General features: G+C 37.3%; 3 protein-coding genes and 1 long non-coding RNA gene across 4 annotated transcripts in view; 1 reads left to right on the forward strand and 3 right to left on the reverse strand.

Moving 5' to 3' along the window:
- Positions 1 to 8,742: 8,742 nt before the first annotated feature.
- On the forward strand, positions 8,743 to 9,601 carry LOC140824650 (photosystem II 22 kDa protein 2, chloroplastic). Its single transcript, XM_073186207.1, has 3 exons — positions 8,743 to 8,778; positions 8,882 to 9,122; positions 9,222 to 9,601. The coding sequence occupies exons 1-3, from the start codon at positions 8,764 to 8,766 to the stop codon at positions 9,464 to 9,466; spliced, it is 501 nt and encodes a 166-aa protein (XP_073042308.1). The 5' UTR covers positions 8,743 to 8,763; the 3' UTR covers positions 9,467 to 9,601.
- An 843-nt stretch (positions 9,602 to 10,444) lies between these two features.
- Positions 10,445 to 10,928, reverse strand: LOC140824651 (uncharacterized). The gene is made up of 3 exons (XR_012116419.1): positions 10,816 to 10,928; positions 10,627 to 10,708; positions 10,445 to 10,541 (listed from the first exon to the last, which is right to left on the reverse strand). It is a non-coding gene; the product is annotated as an uncharacterized lncRNA (long non-coding RNA).
- Positions 10,929 to 10,985: 57 nt separating this feature from the next.
- On the reverse strand, positions 10,986 to 12,209 carry LOC140824212 (delta-aminolevulinic acid dehydratase, chloroplastic-like). Its single transcript, XM_073185807.1, has 6 exons — positions 12,083 to 12,209; positions 11,891 to 11,964; positions 11,736 to 11,804; positions 11,572 to 11,655; positions 11,393 to 11,462; positions 10,986 to 11,081 (listed from the first exon to the last, which is right to left on the reverse strand). Exons 1-6 carry the CDS (start codon positions 12,207 to 12,209, stop codon positions 11,005 to 11,007), a joined length of 501 nt encoding a protein of 166 aa, XP_073041908.1. The 3' UTR covers positions 10,986 to 11,004.
- Positions 12,210 to 12,372: 163 nt separating this feature from the next.
- LOC140824213 (uncharacterized) overlaps positions 12,373 to 20,777 on the reverse strand; it is a 40,429-nt gene continuing 32,024 nt past the window's right edge. The window contains 2 exon segments of the mRNA XM_073185808.1: positions 12,373 to 12,384; positions 19,942 to 20,213. Of these exon segments, the coding sequence (XP_073041909.1) occupies positions 12,373 to 12,384; positions 19,942 to 20,213 (284 nt within the window).

The following is a 20,777-nucleotide window of genomic DNA, read 5'->3' on the forward strand; positions in this document are numbered from 1 at the left end:
GATTTGAGTTCCAAGAGACTCTGTAAGTGTTGCCTTCTCTCTTTTCAGTTAACACAGTAGTATCAGCAGAATCTCTAACTATACATGAATGCTTCTGAAAAGCTACAGAATAACCATTATCACATAGTTGACTAATGCTGATTAGATTGTAACAAAAATTGTCAACTAATAACACATCATTAATAGTTATGTTACCATGGATAATCTTACCTTTGCCCATAGTTTTACCTTTTGAGTTGTCTCCAAAAGTTATTTTTGGTCCAGTGTAACTCACTATCTCGGAAAGTAGGTTTTTCTGTCCAGTCATGTGTCTGGAACATCCACTGTCCAGATACCATGTAGAGTTACTGACTTTTGCTTTCTTCTGCTGTTCCTGCAAACACAAATTTTAGTATCTGGTACCCAAATCTATTTGGGTCCAAGCCTTATCAGTCCTTTGGGGACCCACATTTGTACAATTTTTGGTGACCTTGTACTTCGGGTATCCAAAGATGTGTGTGCAACAGAAGGTCTGTTATTTCTAACAGTATGCATATTAAAATGTTGTTCCTCCATTCTGTTTCTGTTTTCCAGTCTGTATCTCTTCTGAACAGGTTTAGAGTTGTAGTACTGGTAATTTTTAACCTTCATAGGATGTTGTCATCCAGAGTTGAATTCTTTTCTGAATCTAGAACTCTGGTCAACTTTTTCCTTAGGTTTAACGTAACCCAGACCATAGTGCATTCTTCTGTTCATCTGATTTACATTCCTTTCAACTGAAGCAGTAGGTACTTCTGGTTTCTGTACCACGCTGGATTTCACAAAGTGAATATATTTCCCTTTGCACATATCCAGTGTTGGCTTAGTATTCGTTTCAGAAGTGCCTTCATTATTACAAAAACCGAGACCACTCCTATCTCCTGACTGTTTTTGTAATTCTTGCATCTTTTCCAGTGAAACAGAAGACTTGTTCCAAGCATTTACCAGTAGCGACAACTTCTGGTTTTCAGAAAGCACTTTCTGGTAATCTGCTTTGGCTCTTTCATTCTCAGTTATTAATTTACTCATCTTAACTTGTAAATCATTGCAGCTGTCTACTTGCAAGCAAGTTAACTTACTGTTCTGATTCTTTAAGTTCTGATTTTCGATCTTAACTTCTTCAAATGATTGAGAAAGTCTAGAATACTCTTCTACCATGTCATGTAGTGCATCAATCAAATCAGTTCGTGTAAATTCGTTAGAGTCAAAATCAAATACCTCTCCAAATGTCGAGGTTGAATCATTGTCTGCCATGAGACATTTAACTTCTTCAGCATCACTGTCACTGGAATGACTTTCTGAATCAAATGACTCAGAACTAGAGTCCGCCCATTTGGATTTGCTTTCTTCTGCAATCATTGCTTTTAGAACTCTTCTGAACTTTTTGTCATTCCTCTTGTGATCATTTCTCTTCTGGTCATCCTTCTTTGGTTTAGGACAATCAGCAATGAAGTGACCTATCTTTCCACAGTTAAAGCATCCCATATCACCAGATGGTGAATCTTTCTTGAAGTTGCGATTGGGACCCTGATAATTTTGATGGTTCTTCTTCATGAACCTGGAGAATTTCTTTACAAATAAGGACATAGCATCACTACTGATTTGTTCAGCAGTCTTCTCCCATGTACTATCTGTAGTAGCCCGAATTCCAAACTGGGTAATTAACGGATTAATGGTGATTAAGAAGGTTTAATGTGTAATTTTGACCGAGTCATGATCGGACGGACCGAAGATGGTTCAGAAGCACCGAAGAGTTCGGAAGGTCCGAAGTGAGTTCGGTGGATCCGATCATTAGGTGTCAAGAGTTGATCGACACGTGGGAGTTCGGAAGGTCCGAAGTGGGTTCGGTGGATCCGATCATGAGGTGTCAAGAGCAGCTGGACACGTGCATGTTCGGACGGTCCGAAGTGTATGATCGGAGGATCCGATCATGAGCTGTCAAGAGCCAATGGACACGTAGCGTTCGGACGTTCCGAAGTGTTGTTCGGAGGATCCGAACATGGCCTATAAATAGTGGTCGGATTTCCTCATTTTGACTCGCCAATTCAGAGAATTCCGTAGCATTTTAGTCGTTTCTGACAGGTTCTAGTCTTGTTCCGAGATTTGGGCACTAGCGGGGAGCTGCTGGTCTTGTAGCAGAGCTGTGCTCTAGTTAGGAGCTAGCGGCATCAGCGGGCTAGCGACGGACGAAGGTTTGGAATTTTATCAGTATTTATCTCAGGATTATCTAGTTAAGTCTGGTAGATAAGTTTAGTGATGGTTTTCACTTGATGAATAGGCTTGGTTTAGACCTGTTGTCTGGTTGTTCCAGTGGATTAGGATTGCTGTGATAGAGGTACGAAAGTACTATCCGAGATATCCTGGTTGAGTATACATTCATATATGTGTTGCATGATTATGTGGTGCATTGATATATGTCATATGATGCATGCTATTATGTCACGTTTATTACTGCACGTTGCATTTCATGTTGAGCCGTATTCTCCTTCGAGATAGCCTTTACTGTTGAGCTGTATCTCTTTCGAGATAAGCTATATCTTGGGGCCGCTCAGCCCTGTCTTGTGGACGCATGGACACCGAGAGTACACAGTGGCCGACGGGTCGGGAGGGCTTCGGTGGTCCGGGACATTTTAGGTCCACGTCTGTCTTGTAGTGGATGCAGTGACCCAGAGGTTGGACCGCGCGGCACTATCCACTTGGCGCCTCTAGACTGAGCATTGTTGAGATCCTTTTGTGATTCCTGTTTCTTGACTACCCCGGTATCATGATCATAGCATGTGCATTTCATATAGGTCTGTATACTCATACTTTTGTACTGGGCGTTCTTATCGCTCACGTCCTCGGTTTTGTTTATTCTTGGACACCCCATTCCCTCGGGGCAGGCCTCAGGTTGGACAGCTCAGGAGGAGCAGGAGGAGGACGTTGAGTAGCTGGTTGGTTTAGTTTATCGGTATTGTTTTGATTCGATATGGTTGTATTGGGTATTTTTATTTTGAGTTATTCTAGACTTCGATTGAGTTGTATAATCGGTATTTTTGTTGACTTTTTCCGCTGTTATCTCTGATTATTGTTGATTAGGTTATTTGCATGCTTAGTTTTTGATTAGTAGGTGATTCTGGAACGGGTCACTACATTTATGGTATCAGAGCATGCATACGATTTTGGGATATAGATTCTGTTTTGGGATTTCCGTTGACCAATTTACTAGTTTCCCTATTCTATGTTGTAGCAATGGCTGACCACTTTGGTGATGAGAGTAGTCAGGGAAGTGTAGGTCGTTGGGGTGACCAGGACGATCGTAGGCGTCATCGTGAACATCGTCATCGTCGGGATGGTCCTAGGCGTTTCGATATGCATCGTTTCATTCAGATGGGGCCTAAGCCTCTAGTTGGTGGAGAGACTCCTGATGATGCTGAGGATTGGATAGAACGCATGGAGAGTTGTTTCCGCGCATTCCAGTGCACCGATGAGCAGAAGATGGAGACCCTTAGTTTTCTTCTCGAGGGCCGTGCTCGCAGGTGGTGGCGATCGACTTCTGCGCCGATAGTTCAGTCGCAGGGTAGAGCGACTTGGGTCGATTTCCGTGCAGCGTTCATGCAGCTGTACTTTCCTCCAGCCCTTCGCCAGGCCAAGACGATTGAGCTCCTGAATCTGAAGCAGGGTAGTATGTCTGTTGATGAGTATCAGCAGAAATTCTTCGAGTTGTTACCCTTTGCGCCTCATATCAGTGGCAGTTCTGAAGCCAAGTACGATCATTTCCTTCAGGGCCTTAACCAGGAGATTTTTGATCGTGTCACCGTCTGTGATAATCCTACTTCTTACGATGGGTTGGTGAACCGGTGTCGCCAGGCAGAGATCAGTCTCCAGCGTGGTAGGGCTATTTTTTCTTCTAGACCTTCGCATACTTTGAGCCCTCGACCTCAGTCTTTCAAGAAGTCAGGTTCTTCTTCTTCTGGATCTGGATCAAGGTCTAGCGGTGATGTTCGCTTTGGTGAGAAGAAGGATGCTTGTGTGCATTGTGGGAAGAACCATCCATCGGAGCAATGCCGAGTAGCCGCAGGAGCTTGTTTTCAGTGCGGAGAGATGGGTCATATCAAGAAGAATTGTCCTCAGTTGCGAGGTGGAGCAGGATCTGGTTCTGGATCCCAGACGACTGTTCAGCAGAGGAGACAGGGTCAGGCAGTGGGTAGTTCGAATCTTCGACCTCGTGCCCAAGGTCAGGTTTTTGCGCTGAACCAGGATCAGCCTGAGATGTAATTGTTATACAGTTGTAATGAAGAATATTTGCAGTGTATTACAATGGTGTTTTATTCTCTTGCCTAGATTTCGAGGACGAAATCTTTTTAAGGGGGGGAGAATGTAGTAGCCCGAATTCCAAACTGGGTAATTAACGGATTAATGGTGATTAAGAAGGTTTAATGTGTAATTTTGACCGAGTCATGATCGGACGGACCGAAGATGGTTCAGAAGCACCGAAGAGTTCGGAAGGTCCGAAGTGAGTTCGGTGGATCCGATCATTAGGTGTCAAGAGTTGATCGACACGTGGGAGTTCGGAAGGTCCGAAGTGGGTTCGGTGGATCCGATCATGAGGTGTCAAGAGCAGCTGGACACGTGCATGTTCGGACGGTCCGAAGTGTATGATCGGAGGATCCGATCATGAGCTGTCAAGAGCCAATGGACACGTAGCGTTCGGACGTTCCGAAGTGTTGTTCGGAGGATCCGAACATGGCCTATAAATAGTGGTCGGATTTCCTCATTTTGACTCGCCAATTCAGAGAATTCCGTAGCATTTTAGTCGTTTCTGACAGGTTCTAGTCTTGTTCCGAGATTTGGGCACTAGCGGGGAGCTGCTGGTCTTGTAGCAGAGCTGTGCTCTAGTTAGGAGCTAGCGGCATCAGCGGGCTAGCGACGGACGAAGGTTTGGAATTTTATCAGTATTTATCTCAGGATTATCTAGTTAAGTCTGGTAGATAAGTTTAGTGATGGTTTTCACTTGATGAATAGGCTTGGTTTAGACCTGTTGTCTGGTTGTTCCAGTGGATTAGGATTGCTGTGATAGAGGTACGAAAGTACTATCCGAGATATCCTGGTTGAGTATACATTCATATATGTGTTGCATGATTATGTGGTGCATTGATATATGTCATATGATGCATGCTATTATGTCACGTTTATTACTGCACGTTGCATTTCATGTTGAGCCGTATTCTCCTTCGAGATAGCCTTTACTGTTGAGCTGTATCTCTTTCGAGATAAGCTATATCTTGGGGCCGCTCAGCCCTGTCTTGTGGACGCATGGACACCGAGAGTACACAGTGGCCGACGGGTCGGGAGGGCTTCGGTGGTCCGGGACATTTTAGGTCCACGTCTGTCTTGTAGTGGATGCAGTGACCCAGAGGTTGGACCGCGCGGCACTATCCACTTGGCGCCTCTAGACTGAGCATTGTTGAGATCCTTTTGTGATTCCTGTTTCTTGACTACCCCGGTATCATGATCATAGCATGTGCATTTCATATAGGTCTGTATACTCATACTTTTGTACTGGGCGTTCTTATCGCTCACGTCCTCGGTTTTGTTTATTCTTGGACACCCCATTCCCTCGGGGCAGGCCTCAGGTTGGACAGCTCAGGAGGAGCAGGAGGAGGACGTTGAGTAGCTGGTTGGTTTAGTTTATCGGTATTGTTTTGATTCGATATGGTTGTATTGGGTATTTTTATTTTGAGTTATTCTAGACTTCGATTGAGTTGTATAATCGGTATTTTTGTTGACTTTTTCCGCTGTTATCTCTGATTATTGTTGATTAGGTTATTTGCATGCTTAGTTTTTGATTAGTAGGTGATTCTGGAACGGGTCACTACACTATCAATGATCACAGTAGGTAGTGCTTGAGGTACAACTGCAGCAACAGTAGAAGAGGTAGTGGCAGTAGCAGTAAAAGCAGTAGCAGTAGCAACAAGAGCCTTGGTAGGTAGGCTTGAAGGCTCTTCTCCACTTCTTACTTCCAATTCGAACTCGTAAGCTTTCAGATCTGCAAATAAGTCGTGTAGTTCCAACTTGTTCAAGTCTTTGGACACTCTCATAGCCGTTGTTTTAACATCCCATTATCTGGGTAAGGCTCTCATCACCTTGAAGGCTATTTCTCTGTTACTATGCTCTTTACCCAGAGTTGTTAGCTCATTTACCAAGCTACTGAATCTTTCATCGAACTCTTTTAGAGTTTCACCAGCTCTCATTTTTAGATTTTCGAACTTCTGCATTGCTACAGACAGTTTGTTTTCTTTCGTCTGTTCATTTCCTTCACATATTTGATTGAGCTTTTCCCAAATATCTTTTGCAGTAGAACACATTTTGATCTTGCTAAAAGTGTTCTTGTCGAGAGTTTTATACAATATAACCTTTGCAACATTATCAAGGTTGGCCTTCTTCTTATCTTCACTGGTCCATTCACTTCTTCATTTTTCAACCATCTGCGGTGCACCCTCAGTAACAGCAACAGCTGTGTTAGGCTTTAATATTTTCAATGGACCATCTGTGATGACATACCACGTGTCATCATCTTGTGCTGCAAGATGAGCTTGCATTCTAATCTTCCAATCATCAAAATCTTCCTTAGAGAACATAGGGATCTTGCTAAAGTGTGCCATCTGTTGTAGATTTTCACGAACAAGAATAACCTGCTCTGATACCAATTGTTGAGGATCGAAGTTGAGTTTAGAGGGGGGGGTGAATAAACTCTACTCGTTTTTATTTCTCTTCTGATGAGGTACTAAAATCCTGTTAGAGATAGTAGTTTATCTTGTACGTATACCTTCACCTAGATTACAATAAAACGTGCGGAAACAATCTGATGAAGTAATTGAAAGACAATAAAAACAGTAGGCATCAGTTGTTTATGGAAGTTCGAAGATAAAATCTTCTACGTCTCCCCTTCTTCTGTTTCCAGAAGGTATAACTAAAAGACTTTGGAAATTACAGTACAACTCTTGTACACACCCACTTCAGAAGGACTTATACCTCAGCCTACTGAAACTCTTAGTTACTCAACTCACAAATAATGTGATACACAAAGTTCTGCAAAGACTCTTTTCAGAAACTCTTCCTGATAAAGTATAAGTGATGTAAAGATTGTGAAGAGTGTAAAAATCAGTAGCACAAGATGATCTTCAAAAGATCAGATATTAGCTATGAAGCGTGTGCTACTTTTCTTTGTGTTGAACTCTAAGTACTCAAGGAATTTCGAGATTGTCTGATCAGTGAAAATAGCTTTGATCCTTGAAAATGATGTTAAGCGAAGTGTCGTGTCGTATAAGGATTTGATCCATGTATATATAATCGACTGAGTTCAACGTTCACAATCAGAGGATGTCTCCAGATAACTGATACAATCAGCTTTATTACCAAAAGATGTTCCTGCAGAAAAGCTATAAAACAATCAGTCTTGTTTTATACTTAATTGGGTAAAGTGCATTAAATGACTCCGTATAGTATTTAATGCTGCAATTAATACTGGTACTAGGAACTTTAACGGTAACAATTAAAGTAGTAACGTTAGGCAACGTCTTCTACTGGTTCTGTATTTCTATCCTTTCTACTGCTTTAGTTTTACTAGACCAGTAGCTTCTGATAAGTGAGTCTACTGTTCTGGTCTGCTGGTTTTAATTAACATCGCCACAATAAAATTCATTTCTAACAAATAGCTTTGTTCTCCATAAATTTGGCAGCTGAGGTTTGTAAATAGCTCTATTCTCCGTAAATTTGGCAGTTGAGGTTTTAAATTAATATGGTTAATTATGTTTCAATATATTATGATTAATTTATTTTATTTTACATACATTGTATCTAAACTTATTGTTATAAAAATAATTATTTTATTATTATTTGTATTATTATTAACTTATAAGATACAAATAAGAAATACATTTTTTATTTTTAATCATAATTGTTGTTTTACATATGTTGTGCATAAAAAATTAAGTATTACAATTAATTTATTTTTGTATTATTATTATTAATTTATAAGATACAAATAAGAAATACGTTATAATTAATACACTCAACGGTGGATTATAATTAACAAACTACAGTGAAAAAGTCAAAAAATAAGTCACGATGTATACACTCAATGGTCACGATTAATACAGTTAATGGTGGATTATAATTATTATACTATAGTGAAAGAGTCCAAAAGCAAGTCAAGCTTGATTATGATTAATACACTCAACGGTGAAAAGTCCAAAACCTCAGCTGCCAACGTGACTTGCATTTAAAATTTTCTAACAACGCCTCTTCGAGAGGCGTGAAATCTCAAAACTAGTTTCTGTATGCGTGTTTATATAGGGTTATGAGTAAATTAAATAGCTCTGTTCTCCATAAATTTGGCAGCTAAGGTTTGTAAATAGCTCTATTCTCCGTAAATTTGTCAGTTTTAAATTAATATGGTTAATTATGTTTCAATATATTATGATTAATTTATTTCATTATTATTTTATTTTACATACATTGTATCTAAACTTATTGTTATAAAAATAAGTATTTTATTATTATTTGTATTAATATTAACTTATAAGATACAAATAAGAGATACATTTTTTTAATTTTTAATCATAATTGTTGTTTTACATATGTTGTGCATAAAAAATTTAGTATTACAATTAATTTATATTTGTATTATATTTGTATTATTATTAATTTATAACATACAAATAAGAAATACGTTATAATTAGCTATTTGTTGGTCGTGTTGCCATGATTGGCTTTGCTGTGAGTTTACTTGACAATCACATCTTCATTTGTTGGATCTCTGTCAATTACTAGATTGTGGCATTTTTTACTTGTGTCAAATGTCACGTGATTCAATTTGCAGGCATCACTTCTTGGAGAAGCAATTACAGGAAAGGGGATCTTAGCACAATTGAATTTGGAAACTGGGATTCCAATCTACGAAGCTGAGCCTCTTCTTCTATTTTTCATACTGTTCAACTTGTTAGGAGCCATCGGAGCATTAGGCGACCGCGGCCGATTTGTCAACGAACCTGCCGGACTTGACAGGGCCGTTATTGCTCTTGGGAAAGGCTTCAGGTCTACATTGGGTCTTGGTGGAGGAGGTATCTAACCATTATTTCACCGCTCTCTCGAAATTGTTTTAAAATCAGTTCTCTCTTTTGGTATTGAATAGTGAGTATACATTTTGAAATTGTGTGTAGGTCCTTTATTGGGATTCACGAAAGCCAACGAGCTTTTCGTTGGGAGACTGGCACAACTTGGTATTGCATTCTCAATAATCGGAGAGATCGTCACTGGAAAAGGGGCTTTGGCTCAGTTGAACATCGAAACCGGAGTTCCCATCACCGAGATCGAACCCCTTATTCTCTTCAACGTGGCCTTCTTCTTCTTCGCAGCCATAAATCCTGGCACTGGCAAATTTCTTACTGACGATGGAGATGATTGAATGTCATTGTTATCGTTACTGCTTAGGCAAAATTCATAACTGGATGAATGGCCTGTGTACTTTATTTTTATTTGAATGAAGTTCTGTGTTCAGAACCCCGATTCATTTCTAAGTCGATCTATCTTTATTTTTCTACTCTTTGCAAAGTATTTGTTTTGCAGTGATGTAATTCATAGACCAATACGACTTCTTAGTGAACCGTTTGATGAAAGTTAATTTGCCAAAAAAATCATTAGAATTCCAATAAAAAACATACTGCTAAATTCAGTTCAGCCTGATCAACCACGGCCGCGTTTGAATAACTTAAGCATTGCATTCGAGTGTTTCTGTGTCACATGAACACACAGCCCGTATCGAAACGACTTCACCTCTTCTCCGCGCACATGCATTTAGCTGCTTGGAGAGCAAAATAGGTGAGAATGATATCTGCTCCAGCTCGACGAAGACATAACAGAGATTCCATCATCACTTTCTCCTCATCAATCATTTTAAGAATCCCTCCAGCTGCCTTCCCTCCAGCTGCCTTGATCATCGAGTATTCACCAGAAACCTATGTACAAAAAAAGGTAAGTAAGTCACTCATTTTACTCGAACATCACAAATTGGGAGCACCCCATTACCCTTTCATCTCATTTTATGCTCGACCAGAAGCAAAACATTGGGAAATTCATTTGAGTTTCATGTGCCATTCAAACTTCGCCTATTTAAAAGAACTCCTTGTGATTTGGAATATGTTGCCAAAAACGGGGTATCTTTTTTTTTTTAAGAAAATGACCTCTTCAAGTATATTTCAAATACATTTGAGGAGGTCATTTACCGAGGTTATTTAACCAATTTCTCCTTGCCAAAACATGCATGCCTCACAATAATATGTCATCATGAACCTTTTTTCCCTCTCTTTTCCTTTTTAACTTGCATCTAACATCTAGAAGGCACCACTTTTCAGCCAAAATACATTTCCCGAATTTTAGCGAACTCAAAACATTTTAACCATTATCTGATATGCAGCGACTGGCAAAGAAAAGTAATTTCTTAAAAGCCTTATTATGTCCAAGTATGGTTGACCCGGCTTCACCTGCAATCAAGTAAAATTTAAAACGGGCTCATCAATTTAGACAAAGGCAAACTCTCAAAGAAATTAAAGACAAAGCCATACTAACCGGAAGAATGTCAGCTCCTTCGGCTTCATCCTCCTCGGCTTCGACCATTGCTTCTCTATAATTAGCAGGATTCATTTGATAGCTATTTTTGCATTCATGCAAAAAGCAAGTAAGGTTATTGCTAGTGAATTCCAAAACGAAAAAGCGCAATCAAGATTTAAAAATTAAGTTTGATGAGAAGATACATACGTTTTCTTGTCTCCAAAACGTGGATTCGAATCCAAAGCCTCTCTAAAAGGACCGTAAAATGAACTTGCATATCTGGAAAATGAGTCAACATTGTAGAATTGGGATCAACTCAAAGAACGCTAGGAGGAACGAATAACAAAATCCAGAGAAAGAGCATATATATCACTCAGAAACATATCGAAAAAGAATTCAAAATTTAATTGAAATTACCTGGGCAACTGCCTGCTTACACAGCTGACGCACAGTTTCGTCATTCATAATAACTCCTGCAATATATGGCAGTAATTCAAAAGTAACTCAAAACATTCTATCTTGTTCAAATGCTCAAATTATGTTCATTGTCCGTAATCAATATGATAGACAGCACAGAATGTAACATTCATAAAACTGTTATTAGTATCATATTCAAGTCTCTGATGATCAATCAATCTTTGATAATATTTCCAGACTTATCATTAGTTTTTACTTGTAATCTGGGTTCTTAATTGTTTTCCTGAAACACCTATTCTATATCAATCCGTTTTCTTTCATTTATTCCAAGGCAAGAATTCACCAAATTGACATAAGTATGTCTTACCATCTTCTCTAACGATGCCATCGTGCCCATCGGAAGAATATGGATATAAAGCAACATCAGTGTAGATAACCTACAAATATACATCTCAAAATTATCACATACAATAATCAAGATTTGATTAACTTAAAAAGACCATAATCAGAAACACATATATGACTCCATTGAGAAGAATAGCATACAAGATCAGGATACTTGTCTTTGAGCAGCCGTATTGTCCGTGGAACTAGCCCATTTTCATTGTAAGCTTTATCGCCTGTGGAGGACTACAGTAGAATCCAATCAAATCAAATCAACCACTATAATTTAACTACATTCACAATATGACAAAACTTCAAATAAGAACCTTCAAAGCATCTGGAACTTTTGGAAAGAGCACGATGCTGTTAACACCGACATCTTGTGCCTTAGCTACCTGTAAAATATGACCTTTATCAGAGCCTAACTATTGTAAGCCTTAAATCATGCACAGAAATAAATAGCAAAATAATGTTTGTTTACCTCTTCAACAAGTCCATGTCGCCATCCAAGCCTATAACATCCTGGCATTGCTTCAATTGGAGTGTCTTCCTCACCTGCATATCTTGTAAGAATAAGGACATATCAAGAGCATCTATGAAATATGAAAATAACAAAGTGGAATCAAAAGTTCTTTTTTCATTTTTTCCAAATTGTACATCAGCCAAAACATACCCTCATGAATGAAAAGAGGATAAACCAGATTTGCGGGACTTAAACTCGTTTCTTGGAATGCAGCCCTCACTACTGGGGAGCTCCGGTTCCGACGAGGTGGGCGATAAAGTCGCTGGACAAATATCATGATGGCTTAGATAGATCATAATAATTAGAAAATGAAGAATAGAACGCCTAAATTATTGATATAGATACCACCAAATTCACTACTGAACCACAAACTAAATTACTAGATATCAAGATTTGTCATATTTAAAACATTCTAAGTTCCAGGCAACTCATAATTATTTCTAGATTAAACCCTGTAATAAGCATATGTCAAGTATTGCAAAGCATTAGATCATAATTAAATGTGCATGTTTGAACCTAAATGACTGAAGCGGGGAAAATTGCATTCTGTTCGAGGAGTTAATAACCAAGGCAAGCAAACACTAAGACAATATTTGTAATCATATATTCGGATGGGCAAACCATCATTTAAGCGACTGCAAACCATCATATATTCGGATGGGCAAACCATCATTTAGGCTTGGAATTACCTTCTGTTCTGTTCTTTGAAAGCGTACATACGTAATGGTTAAAACCCACTTGTGATATTGTGCGCTTTGATCTAAGACCTCACAGCTTTAAAACGCGTCACAAGGAGTTGCTACACGCTCATTGAAATCCCCAACATCTCTCTTGTGGTTTAGCGATGTGAGATTTTGCCTAAGGGCCTTCACCCTCCCTTTCGGGACTCAGCGTCCTCAATGAGGTTTGCTCCACCATCTCAAACTCACGCGGGCTCGCTCTGATATCAAATTTCATGGCCCAACCCACTTGTGATATTGTCCGTTTTGGATCGAGGCCTCACGATTTTAAAGCACGTCACAAGGGTTTGCTACACGCTCATTTAAATGCTCAGCATCTCTCACGTGGTTTAGCGATGTGGTATTTCGCGTAATGGCCTTCACCCCCCTTTTCAGAACTCAGCGTCCTCAATGATATTTCCCCCACCATCCCAAACTCACGAGGAGTCGCTAGGATACCAAATGTCAAAGCACATCCCACTTGTGATATTGTCAGCTTTGGTCCGAGGTTTCACGGCTTTAAAACGCATCACAAGGGTTTGCTACACGCTCATTTAAATGCCCAACATCTCTCCCGTGGTTTAGCGATGTTGGATTTTGCCTACAGGCCTTCACCCCCCTTTCGGGACTTATCGTCCTCACTAAGATTTGTCCCATCATCCCAAACTTACTCAGAATCGCTTTGATACCAAATGTCACGGCCAAGTCGACTTGTCATATTGTCTGTTTTGTCCCGAGGCATCACTGCTTTAAAACGCGTCAAAAGGGGTTGCTAACGCTAATTTAAATTCACATCATCTCTCCTGTGGTTTAGAGATGTGGGATTTCACCGAAAGGCCTTCACTGTTTCCTTTCCTTCACCTACTTGGTATTTTTTCCATATGGGTTCGTATGCAATTTCGGTTTTTGAGACATGGTGACATGTCCATCCGAAACAGTAGAGGAGATATCTTTGGTCTTAAATAGAATACGTAGTGGTCTTGCAAATTTTCAAATTGACGTTGAAATTTCAATTTCTGCATACGGGGTGAAGAACAAAATCAGCCGACAGATGGAAGCTCGAATAAGTAGAGAACGCATCGAGATGGGTTTGTTCTATTCAAGTACGTGTATATGTTTTCATGTAATTATTTTTTGTTAACTTTATTTCTAATTTTATTATTTTTTTGTTAAAAATGTGTTCATCATAAGGGCGTGATGAATTTCATGCAAAGCATAATGAGTTTGAAGTACAACGTTGGTGAAAGAGAAAAAATAGCTTGTGTGCTCATAAGTCAAAACAAAAAATGTGCTTCTTTGTTTCATAATCTAAGGTGGTTAGGTGAGTACATATTTTTTTTTGGATCCTCATAATGATCCAAGGACACTTGCAGAATCATGTTTAGTGTGTTCTTATGAAAATATTTGGTCTTATACTGGTTTGTTAAATTGAGTTAGACCAACTTAGTTTTTGAAAATTCTAATGTGGGCCAGCTAGAGTGCATTTTTCTTCCCGAGGCCTCACGGCTTTAAAATGCTTCACAAGGGGTTGCTACACGCTCATTTAAATGCCCCGCATCTCTTCCGTGGTTTAGCGGTGTGGGATTTCGTCTAAGGGCCTAAATGTCACGGCCCAACACACTTGTGATATTGTCCACTTTGGTCTGAGGCCACACGGCCTTACAACGCGTCACAAGAGGTTGCTACATGCTCATTTAAATGCCAACATCTCTCCCGTGGTTTAGCGACGTGGGATTTCGCCTAAGAGCCTTCACCCCCGCCCCCTTTGGGGACTCATCATCCTCGTTGAGATTTGCCCCCACCATCCGAAACTCACGCGGAGTTGTTCTGATACCAAATGTCATTGCCCAGCCCACTTGTGACATTGTCCACTTTGGTCCGAGGTCTCACGGCTTTAAAACGCGTCACAAGGGGTTGTTACACGCTCATTTAAATGCCCAACATCTCTCCTGTAGTTTAGCGATGTTGGATTTCGCCTACGGGCCTTCACCCCCCTTTCGGGACATATCGTCCTCACTGAGATTTGCCCCACCATCCCAAACTCACGCGGAATCGCTCTGATACCAAATGTCACGGCCCAGTCGACTTGTCATATTGTCCGTTTTGGTCCGAGGCATCACATCTTTAAAACGCGTCCGAAGGGGTTGCTAATGCTCATTTAAATGCACATCATCTCTCTCGTGGTTTAGCGATTTGGGATTTCATCGAAAGGCCTTCACTGTTTCCTTTCCTTCACCTACTTGGTAGTTTCTCCATATGGGTTCGTATGCAATTTCGATGTTTTGGGATATGGTGACATGTCCATCGGAAACTGCAGAGGAGATATCCTTGGTCTTAAATAGAATATGTAGTGGTCTTGCGAATTTTCAAATTTACGGTGAAATTTCAATTTCTTCATATGGGGTGAAGAACAAAATCAGCCGACAGATGGAAGCTCGAATAAGTAGAGAACGCGTCGAGATGGATTTGTTCTATTCAAGTACGTGTATATGTTTTCATGTAATTATTTTTTGTTAACTTTATTTCGAATTTTATTATTTTTTTGTTAAAAAGGTGTTCATCATAAGGGCGTGATGAATTTCATGCAAAGTATAATGGGTTTGAAGTACAACGTTTGTAAAAGATAAAAAGTAGCTTGTGTGCTCATATGTCAGAATGAAAAATTTGCTTCTTTGTTTCATAATCTAAAGTGGTTAGGTGAGTACAAAATTGTTTTGGTACATCCTCGTAATGATCCAAGGACACTTGCAGAATCATGTTTAGTGAGTTCTTTTGAAAATATTTGGTCTTATACTTGTTTGTTAAATGAAGCTAGACCAAATTAGTTTTGAAAATTTTAATGTGGGCCAGCTAGATTTCATTTTTCTTCTCGAATTAAATTTGTGTCCATTGTATTTGTATATGTGCTTCGGTAATTTTTATGAATTGATTTGTTTGGCTAGGTTTTCAGTTAATCTTTTATATTTTTTCATGATTACTTTTATAGACTTTTTTAATGTTAACGTGAATTAGAAAATTATAACATATTTATGCCACATAATTGGTCATCAGAAAATAAAATTTTAGTTGGTAAACTTAAAAAATCGTGTTTTTATCAAAAATATGTTTAAAAACTCTCATTTTCTAATATGTTTAAAAATATTAAAAAGTCACTCTGATACCAAATGTCACGTCCCAGCCCATTTGTGATATTGTCCGTTTTGGCTCGAGGCTTCACGGCTTTAAAACGCGTCACAATTGGTCGCTACACACTCATTTAAATGCCCAGTATATCTCTCGTGGTTTAGCGATGTGGGATTTCGTCTAAGAGCCTTCACCTTCGTCCTCGCTGAGATTTGCCCCATCATCCCAAACTCACGCAGAATCACTCTGATACCAAATGTCACGTCCCAGTCGACTTGTGACATTGTCCGCTTTGGCTCGAAGTATCACAAGCGATGTGGGATTTCACCAAAGAGCCTTCACTGTTTCCTTTCCTTCACCTACTTGGTAGTTTTTCCATATGGGTTCTTATGCAATTTCGGTGTTTTTGGACATGGTGACATGTCCACCCGAAACAGCAGATGAGATATCCTTTGTCTTAAATAGAATACGTAGTGGTCTTGCAAATTTTCTAATTTACGGTGAATGTTGCGACTTTGATTGTTGCACTCCCAAGAGCAGGTTGTCCACAAGTAGTATAATTCGGTGAGTCCGAATATCGTATCCACAGGGAAGCTAAGGTAATTACAAGTCCACTACAATGTCTTTTTGTTTTTGTTTTTGTTTCTTTTTAATTTTAATTGAATCTTTAATGGGTAAATTTTAATTGTTCAAATTTAAATTTAAGTAGTTGAGATTAAAGGATCCACTCTTGGTATTTTAATAAAGTTAACATTAACGAACAATATTGAAATCCACTTAATAAAATGGTTCCAATATATTAAATAATCATATTTATATTATGTTATAAATTATAATCTTATAAGTACATAATATATACCAAAACTTATAAATGTGGTCAAGTATTTATTGTGCTATATATATTTGTAAACACTAAATCAAGGTTCCCACTTTAAATGGTTGGTAAAACCAAACAAACATTTAAATGGTACCAATAAATTAATACTATAATATATTCATATATAATAAATCAAGGAATCCAAGTTAAATGGTTGGTAAAACCAAACTAACATTTAAATGGTTCCAAGAATTTAATATTATAATATATTTATATATAATAACTCAAGGCATCCATTTTAAATGGTTGGTAATACCAAACTAACATTTAAATGGTTCCAAGAATTTAGTGTAACATATAGCAACAATAAATCAAAACTCCCACTTATAAGTAGGGTATAAAAATGCTTAAAGAAATAAATATAACATAAACAATAAATAATGATTAAATAATATAAAACATAGATTCTTACCTTATAATAACCTTATTATCATGCCAAGAGCTTCACCTTATCATCTCAACTTTAGGAAGTTAGCTATTCATTATTCAAAGTGTAAAACTTTGAATATGAAATTAACATGCTAATTATATTTAAATGAAGAAATAAAAGAAAAATATAGAGAGAAATATTATGAACTCAAAGATTTGTTCATAGAATGAGGGATATCTCAATACATTACAATGCACCCCTATTTATAGCCAAATTTGGGGAGACAACCACAAATAAAATATTATTTTTTACACATAAGTCTTCATTGGTGTTCCAAGAAATTAATATTATATTGCACATCACTTTTGACAAGCATCTTCTCCGAATTTTCTTCTTCACATAAAATGAAACATGTGGATAATTGAGTTGTCTAGTTGTGGTATTTTTTTCAGAATATTTGACCAAGTAGTTTGAGAGATATGGTCAAAATACTAGAGCATGGTAAAACTGCCACTCCTTCGGTAACTTTAATTGTTGCTTAATTTGATCCCAATTGTGAGAGGATTTTTATCTCATGCTTGCCACCAATATTGTAGATATTAACATCAACTTTCTACAGGTCCAAGAATCATCTTAATCCCATTTGCAACGCCAAGGTTATTCTTGTTTTATCGAACCTGTAAAAATAGTAAAAACTTATAATTACACAACAACTTATATTTTATACAATTTATTATAAAACATATAATATTTAAAAATTTAATAAAACAAAAACTATATATTTATATTATAAAACATTTAATTAATGTACAATTTTTATGTTTATCACACCTCCCAACCAGCTTATTGCTAGTCCCTAGCAATTTAAGCGTTAATAGCAATACAAAACATATTGATTAATTTAAATAGAAATGTAATCAGAACTATCTAAGTGTTTAAATAAAATTTGAAAACTGTCAAAGTTATATCAAGATCATCATAATTATAATTTATGAAATAATTTGAGATGATTAATTCAAAGCTTATTTTAGGTAGTTAAATGTACACGGCCTTCAGAAATTCCTAGTAAGAGTCTCAACTCCATATCCTCACAGGTTAATAAATGTTTCAATTTATGGCAACGATTTCTCTCATGGAGTTGGAATACAGATAAATGCTCAGAAAAATGGTTTACAGAATGCAGACAGACAAACGAGCCAAACTAATCAAAATATAGAAAATCAATTGATTTAAAATCCAGTTGTTCTTATTATATTTTTTTTTCCTGATTTTTTTTTTTTTTACATCATGGAATCAGACTAAGTTTATGCTTTTTGACCACATATTTATTTAATTTGTACAATGTATTTCTCTCTTTCTTTTTTTATTTTTTTTTTATTTTTTTATTCTTATGAGAGAAAAATGGGTCGCAGCATATAACTTAAAAATTACATAGATCTTCAACATCTTTCTTTTTGTATTTTTCTTTTTTTTTTCTTTTTTTTTTCAGGAAATATATATATTTTTTTTTTCAAAATAAGAACTCAAGATCTAAACAATAGATAGTCTCTCTCATGATCAATAAAGGCTCGAAAGCTGTTTTCTCAGTCCTCTCCACTCACTCACAAAATATGTGTGAGTTCAAAAATTTTAGGCACTCTTATAAGGTATATCTTGGGCCATATACTTTACTACCTAATTTTATCACAATGGTTAATCACTCAAAAAGATTTCATAAATCATATTTTTATATTGATCAGAATATTAAAAATGACCTTTTTTCAAATAAAATTTAAACATTCTTAAATAGATTAATGCATGTTCTAATTTAAATCTTTCAAATATGTAATGTATGACATTTTTGCAAAAAATTACTAAGGTACAAACAATAAACATGGTTTTATTTTAAAATAATATTTAATTTTTTTTTTTAAATTTGTTTTTTTTTTTTTTTATATGTGTTCTCCCCCCAATCGGAATATGACATTGTCCCTAATGTCAAAATAGCTATTAATAAAGAGTACATAATGAAAGAGATATCACCTGGAACTTTATTGAAGATAACAAACTGAAACAAACGCAAACCAATCCACGACTTTTGAATCAATGATCCAACTTCCTTTTCTTACTGCTTGATTGCGACCAATTGATCTTTGTTATCATCGGATCAGGCTTATGAACAAAAGCTTCCAAATCATCAATTAATTGATCGGCAGTCGAAGCACAGATGAGCATCCGTCGTGAATTTTCTGAAATGAAATTCTGTTCCACAGCTTTATCAAGAAATGTCAACAAACTGTCATAATAATTATTGATATTCAACAAGCCCACGGGTTTATTATGGATATTAAGTTGTGCCCAAGAAACAGTGTGAAAAATTTCTTCTAATGTACCAAAACCACCTGGTAGTGCGATAAAAGCATCAGAATTTTCAATCATTTGAGTGATTCTTTCATACATAGAAGAAACTTTTAATTCCTCCCCAATCGTAACACCTGTAATATTTCCTTCAGCTAAAGCTATAGGAATAATACCCAATACCTGACTACCTCCAAGATGAGCAGATGTTGAAACAGATCCCATTAACCCAATATTACCTCCCCCATATACCAAGTGAATTTTTCTCTCAGCCAATATCTTTCCAAGATTATTCGCTGCTTCTACAAACACTTCATTTTTTCCAGGACTCGACCCACAAAATACACAAATATTTTTCAATGTTTGTGCAGAGGATCCAGTCATGTTTTTACTTTCCTTTTTTTTTTTAATTTTCCTCTGGTTTTACGTCCAGAAACGGCTTCAACGCCTTCTATGAGTCGAGGATATGCTTCCCATCCAATTTTCTTATAAATTGGCAAACAGGGTCTTTTTTAGTCAGATTCCCAAGACTATGACGCTCATCTTGAAATTGTTTCCATAAACGGAGAAGTTCAATATGCACATGTCCACTAGAATGCGTCTCAAGAGTCAATAAGATGTTATCTAAAGACTCCTTACTCAGCCCATTCTTAATGAAATCAATTTTATCTTCTCTGTTATTGGAAACACATCCCAAAGATCTGCATCGTTTGTCACAAGTCCATCTTGCACACTTATGACAAACCCCTAAACTTTTGGCCCTTCGTTTTTTCGCATAAGTGCTTTTTCCTAATCCAGGCAAATACCGAATAAGCAATGATTGTGGAACTTCTCCTCCTAATCGGACCTTAGCTTCTATTACAAGACGAATATCTTCTGGAATTCCTTTTTGCATTAGTAATCTCAATCTTTCACACCTTCCTGCATAAATTTTTCTTAGAACATTTTCAGAAACAGAGGGAAAATATTTACAAATTTTTGAGAGAATTTCATCCATTTTGAAAAGAAAAGAAATGATTTTTTTTTTTTTAAATTTTTGTATCAGCAATTGTGGGAAACTGATTTAACCGACTATGAGAGTCACGGAGTACCGTTATCCGCCATTTAACCGGGAAAATAAAAAGATTAAGAAAACCTGAAATAAAAACAAACAATAATCAAATGCAACACAAAAAAAAAAAAAATCAAGGATCAGAAAGGGAAATAAACTCTTCTTGAAATATTTCATTTTCCAAAAATGGTTTAAGCCTTTGTCCATTCACTTTAAAAACATCACCATTTTTAGGATTTTCAATATCCACAGCTCCATAAGGATACACATGCTTTATAACATATGGGCCTGTCCATCTTGATCGTAATTTTCCTGGGAATATGTGAAGTCGAGAATTATAAAGCAAAACTTTTTTACCAATCTCAAAA

The sequence above is a fragment of the Primulina eburnea genome, chromosome 2 (genome assembly GCF_022965805.1).
Source record: "Primulina eburnea isolate SZY01 chromosome 2, ASM2296580v1, whole genome shotgun sequence".
NCBI lineage: Eukaryota > Viridiplantae > Streptophyta > Magnoliopsida > Lamiales > Gesneriaceae > Primulina > Primulina eburnea.

What these genes read in the sequence shown, in the direction of transcription:
- LOC140824650 (XM_073186207.1), top strand. An exon ending in ATTGGGTCTTGGTGGAGGAG is followed by an intron (nt 9,123 to 9,221) that starts GTATCTAACCAT and finishes AATTGTGTGTAG; the next exon opens with GTCCTTTATTGGGATTCACG.
- LOC140824212 (XM_073185807.1), bottom strand. Translation starts at nt 12,209, where the DNA reads ATGATATTTGTCCAGCGACTTTATCGCCCACCTCGTCGGAACCGGAGC. An exon ending in GACATGGACTTGTTGAAGAG is followed by an intron (nt 11,805 to 11,890) that starts GTAAACAAACAT and finishes CATATTTTACAG; the next exon opens with GTAGCTAAGGCACAAGATGT. An exon ending in AAGTTCCAGATGCTTTGAAG is followed by an intron (nt 11,656 to 11,735) that starts GTTCTTATTTGA and finishes ATTCTACTGTAG; the next exon opens with TCCTCCACAGGCGATAAAGC.